The sequence below is a fragment of the Acyrthosiphon pisum genome, chromosome A1 (genome assembly GCF_005508785.2).
Source record: "Acyrthosiphon pisum isolate AL4f chromosome A1, pea_aphid_22Mar2018_4r6ur, whole genome shotgun sequence".
In the NCBI taxonomy this organism is placed as follows: domain Eukaryota; kingdom Metazoa; phylum Arthropoda; class Insecta; order Hemiptera; family Aphididae; genus Acyrthosiphon; species Acyrthosiphon pisum.
This window is the reverse complement of record NC_042494.1, coordinates 59,493,141-59,499,336: the sequence shown is the minus strand read 5'-3', so window position 1 is coordinate 59,499,336 and position 6,196 is coordinate 59,493,141. Positions and strand designations below refer to the sequence as shown.

Sequence of the window (6,196 nt, the reverse complement as noted above, 5' to 3'; positions counted from 1 at the left end):
TATAAAAAAATTACAACAAATATGGGGTATAAAGCTCAGCTATTTTATAAATAAAAACTATGCTAAAGTTATATTAGAATGTAGACATTTTTATTGAAATCTATAATGTGTACATTTGTTTTTTTTAATTTTACATATAATAATTTTAATTGGCTAACTTTTTTATATTCATAATAATACGATTTTATATAAACTTACAACAATATGTAGGTACAACAACTTGTAAGTTGGTACTATCGAGATACTATCGAAAAAATAATCGATTTTAATTTTGGTGCAAATTACAATTTCTATTTCTTACTACCTGAGGATGGTGCAAATTACATATCCTTATTTTGGTGCAAATTACAAATGCATTTTAAAAAAAATGGTGCAAATTAGACATGTTGTATATATTTTGGTCAATTTTGGTGCAAATTGACTACAGCCGAAATTAGCCAGGTTGTTCACATTAGCATCGTTAGTTTATATATCTTTATAACGTGTTTGGGTAATTTAGGATAATGTGTTTGCGAAAATAATATTTAAAAAAATTTTGTTTTGTACTTGGGCAATATTTTTTAATATGCTATAAATTATGCATTTTAGCAATCCCTTTCCTTTCAACAGACTTGAGAAATGGAAATTGCCATGTTATTATTTGCCGGCCAATAAAATGACATCAATTTTTTTAGATATATATTAGAAATGAAGAGTCAATTTTAAAAATTGTACCTACCTACTTATTATTTAAATTATGAATTCATTAGTTTTTTAAAATTAAAATCACTTATCAAAAACTGTCGTACAATTGTTTTACAAAACTGTCTTGCCTTAAATTTTTAATATAATATAATAGTAGGTAAGTACGCTTTATATACTCCAAAAATATTATTTCACCTGACATATACTTGACCAGGTCTATAATATTCTGGTATGATTGGTCTATCGACTTTTTTGGAGTTTAAATCAAAAGTGTGCAGTTTTTGAATTAACCAAAATGTATTTAGACAAGGCTGTTAATAATTTTGCCAGAAAGAAAAATTGGAGATTTCTACTAAATTAAATTCGACTTGCTACTGGTGTTTGTTTTATTTTAACTGAGTTTTTCTTAATATAATATATTGCTTACTAATCTTTTTATTAACTTTGATAGTATTAATAAAAAAATTGTAAGTACAGACTTTTTATTTATTTATATTTTACTTATAATATTTATATTATACATAGGTACTTCTACTTTAATAGTAGTTTATAAAAAATGTACATCAAATCGTAACTCTACATTTAATACTTTAATTAGTGGTCTGTAGTAAAAATAAATTAAGTAGCCCGCCTAAAATGTCCTCACCCTCATTTAAAATCGGAAACGGTATCTTTGCATGGATTAAACGCCCGCAGAAAATATTAGAAAATGTTATTGATCTCAATCTTATCCGCCTTTCCTATACCTACCCTTTTTTATTATTACGCTGTATTTTTTTTCTATTATTATAACTCGGTGAGAGTATTGACACGTGTTCCCTTTTATAGTCACTGGGTATCCTTGCTGTTTGCAAAGTAGATTAGATATAATATATTAAAATCAGCTAGTCTTAAAAAGGTAATTTTCGTCTACGTATTATTTTGGAAAGAAAAAATTACATTTAAATATATTAGGATAAATATTAGTCATTATATTTTAATATCGTGAAAGAAATAATATGATATTTTTATTTTTGATGAAATAATGATTCTATGATACCATGGTATGCACATTAAATGTACGTACCATCAATATTTTATTTAAAAGTTTATTTTTTATACCTATATATCTATATACAATATTATATTATTATATACATTCATTCATTATTATTATTTTTATTATAGATTGATCGACATCGACGGGTTATTAGAAGAGGTGGGCGAATTTGGAAAATATCAAAAAAAAAATATATTTTATCTCGGACTGTCGTTACTGTTCACGGCATCGTCCACCATGTCGTTCGTGTTCACCACGGGAGACATGAACTACAGGTTTTTTGTTTTGTTTCTGTCCGAAACAGTACCACCCTTCCCAGCTTTAAGTGGAAACATCCGATAGTTGTTTTTAATTGTCTGTTTAATTATATGTAATTAATACACAACGTAATTATTAAATATTATATTACATTTTATTTTTATTTCCAGCGAGTGAAATCACTTTAAACATCATTAAAATTTGACTTTTTATTTCCGTTACACTAGCCTTATTTTGTATCAGTGCTTCAATCAGATGAAAATTGATATACTTACTGATATTTAAGTAAACTTTTAAAATGTGTGAAGTGAATGCTGAACTTTGAACTCTGATCGATTTTAAATAAAACATTTATAAAGTATTCAAATTACACAAATCACACATCGTATGTTTTGAAATTAGAAATTCTTATATTATATAACATACATCGATGAATCGGGACTAAAATAAATCAATTGTGTTATGTTTAAAGTAATTTTACTTGCGGAAAAATGTAAAATACAATTTATGTTACCTAGTCTATACCTACTTCTAATATAGTTTTGTTAATAATAATTATTAATTACATTGATTAAAAGGAAAAAAATACTTTTAACAATGATCGGATATTCCCGCTTAAATGAGCATTACCATTATTTCACTTTTTTGTCCACCGTGCAGATGCCAGATAAACGAATGCGATGTTTCTGAGACGTCATTCGAATACTGGCCACCGTGGCTGAACAAGACCGTACCGTTTGATGCTGACGAACATGGGCTGTCCAAGTGTTCGCGGTACGTGTTGAACAACAGTCCGAACAACACCAACGCCACCGACAGACGCGTCTTTCAATGTGACGAAAGTGACTACAACAGGTCTTCGATAGCGCAGTGCGATGAATTCGTCTTCGAATCCGGTGGGGAGACAACGATAGTTTCCGCGGTGCCTACTTAACAATATATTATGCATCAATCGATAATGTTATAAATTATAATAATACCTAAAATACATTTATATTATCGATGTGCCGTTGTGGTGATTAACAGCTAAATGTTAATATGTTAACATGTATATCATAAACTATAGGCTGGTAGTCATCAGCTCTAGACAGTGTGGCGATTGGCGAAGGGGGCAATCTAGAGACAGCCGCTCCTGATTTTTATAAAAGGTGGTGGGTGGTTAATTTATAGTAAAACCCTAACTATAGCAGTATATTGGTGCTGCGTGGTGGGAGGGAGTGGGTGAAATATTAAACAATAACGTATGAAAAATGTCCAGTTCACCAATGGGCTTCTGCATGCACCCTGTTGGCTGTTCACATGTACCTAACCTGTATAACGATAACAATTTATAACATATTATACTATATAATATCCATGCCATGAATTAACTAACCTATTTTAACCTAACCATGATTTCCACCTATATAATTAGTAATTACGACGCTTTGTACCCATAGGTATTATTATAATAATAGTAGTATCATATTATATTATAAATTATAACTCATAAATTATAATATACTTAGTATCGATCAATTGATTAACGTGATTATTACGATTTACGTAAAATAGTTCAATATATTTTGCAAAAACAACAAGTGGAAACTGACGATCGTAGGGACCCTCAACAACATTGGTCAGTTTTTCTCTTTACCCATATCCGGCTTTTTGTCAGACAAGTACGTTTAACAAAATATTTAATTAATAAAAACTAAAAAATAATGAATTGGTTATTTGCGTTAAGGTACGGCAGGAAAAACATTATCATTGTTGGAAGTGTATTGGCAGCGACATGTGGTATTTTACGCGGGCTGTCAATAAATTATACCATGTTCATGGTATTGGAATTTTTCGACGCTTTTTTTTCCGGTGGAGTTTACAGTGCTACTTTTATAATGGGTAAGAGATTTAATTGAATCCAGCTTGCAACGATTATAATAATTGTTCATAAATACTTATTCATTTTTATTCGTGCTTTAACTTACATACATATCTTATTTATAATTTATAAATATTTAAGGAAATATAATGTAGATACATCTGATCATGTAAGGAAATAATATAGTCGTAATTTGCATATAGCATATATTATTATGTTTATAATACCTATACATATTGGAAACATATATCAATTTACATTTGTTAGTTTAACTAAAATGCAGTTTAGCTATAATTATGCTTGAACATCATATAATATATCTATTACAGGCGCCCAATACATGTATTCAATATTATATTGGCGATTAATCCGACAGAATGTATAAAAAAAAAATGTATCCATTAGGTATCGGGCTAGTTGGAGGCAAACACAGAGTTTTTGCGAGTACCGTTTTGAGTGCTTACTATCCAATCGGCGAGGCATTAGTTGGAGTATTGTTTTGGTACGTTCAAGACTGGAGGAAATTCTTGATATTCGTAAACTTACCGGGATTGGGTTTCGCGTTGGCCTACACGTAAATACTCTTGTATTTGAATTACTTTCAATACTATAAATAAACACCTACGATCAAACTTCTGCGTACCTACACTAATATATTACTATAAATCGTGATGATTTGGCGTTTGTGCGCAGAATTATTCCAGAGTCTGTTCGTTGGATGATCACCGCTGGAAAAATCAACGAGGCCGTAGAGGAACTGAAATACATTGCGAAATACAACGGAAAAAAACTATCAGAAGAGACTCTGAAAAAACTCGAAACGTATAAAAGCTCCAACGAAAAAGAGATCGAAATAGTAAATCAAATCTACCGCTGCATCACGTTTGGGCATTTTTACCTAATCGGTATTAAAAATCCACACAAAGTTTGGGCACTCGATATCCCTAAAAAGATACCAGGCATTAAAATAAAAGAAGTATATACATTTTGCTAAAAAATATTAAGTCATATTATATAGCATTATAATATTATTATAATATGATAGGTAGGTACTAGCATTATTTATGATAATTCAAATTCGTTAAAACTTAAAAATGTGTGACGACAAATTAATTAATTTGTAAAAGTGTCCCACTGTATCATACCTACGCGACAAGGGACTGATTATGGTGTAAGCTAAACGATAAACGTTAAAATAAAAATAAAATTCTTTGGAAATTGCATTGATGGATTTTGAATAATGTCCGTGATATCGCGGCAAATTATGGCAGTCCACTATAATACTGATCGTATTAAGTTCTGTTCACTACCACGCGTATGGTGGGGAGGAGGGTACGGGTTTTTCGATTGTACGCACCTCGCCGTGTTCATAACATACCTAATACCTATTATGATTTCTAACTTATAAACTACTTATACATTGCTTACACAAAAAAAGGTACAGATATACTTTACGTAAATAAAAACCTGCATATTTATTTATTATAGACTATTATTATAAAGTGCTCAAACGTGTTACGAGTTTACGACATCGGATAAAAATAGTGCCCAAACGTGTGTAGCTAATTCTGCACACGTGCATATTATGATTATTTCCCGATTACAGAAGCGGCCCTAGAGTAGGTCAACAAGGACACCTGTCCTAGACCCCACGTACATTTTAAGGCCCAGTACTTTTTCAACTCAAAATAGTGATTTTGTCAATAAGACATTTTTTGTAACACACTATTCAACAAGTAGGTAGGTAGTATACTAAAAACTTGCAACAATTTAACATAAAAAAACATTTTATTAATTGAGTTTATTCCAGCTTTGTTCGGTTTTAAAACACAGTGCAGCGGTTCACCATCACGAAAAATGCATATACCTATGTAAAAACATAATATATATCTCAGTGCTTGATAAAACTATAAAAGTATACCTAAAAAGGTACCTATTATATACATGTATGAATTGATAAAAGTGATACAACTTAAAATATCAAAATTATTAATAATAATAATAAATAAATAGTAAGGAATAACAGATGATATTTATGCCAAAAATGTCCATAAAAATATCAACTAAAAAAAGGTGGGTAAGTGGATGTCGATCTGCTGTACAGTAGGTTACAAGTGGGTCACTGTATAATGGATAGTATTAAATTTGAATTCAATGATATAATATCACTGTATAAGAAAAACGATTCTGAGCGGAGACGGTTTGTCAGTCTAGGTATTAGACATACCTATTATAGGTATACTTATCTATAGTATTAAAAAAAAATTGACCTATAATAGGTATCAATAATAAATTTCCAAATTAATCATATCACAATATCCATTAGGTACGCGTTATACATCAACAACAAACCG

General features: G+C 30.1%; 1 protein-coding gene across 1 annotated transcript in view; it reads left to right on the top strand.

The window, feature by feature from the left end:
• The window catches only part of LOC100166357 (organic cation transporter protein), a 19,143-nt gene that overhangs the window by 7,088 nt on the left and 5,859 nt on the right, over positions 1-6,196 (top strand). The window contains exons 2-7 of the mRNA XM_001944133.5: positions 1,852-1,998; positions 2,642-2,903; positions 3,536-3,642; positions 3,708-3,862; positions 4,248-4,416; positions 4,536-4,698. Of these exons, the coding sequence (XP_001944168.2) occupies positions 1,852-1,998; positions 2,642-2,903; positions 3,536-3,642; positions 3,708-3,862; positions 4,248-4,416; positions 4,536-4,698 (1,003 nt within the window). The remainder of the gene's footprint in view (positions 1-1,851; positions 1,999-2,641; positions 2,904-3,535; positions 3,643-3,707; positions 3,863-4,247; positions 4,417-4,535; positions 4,699-6,196) is intronic.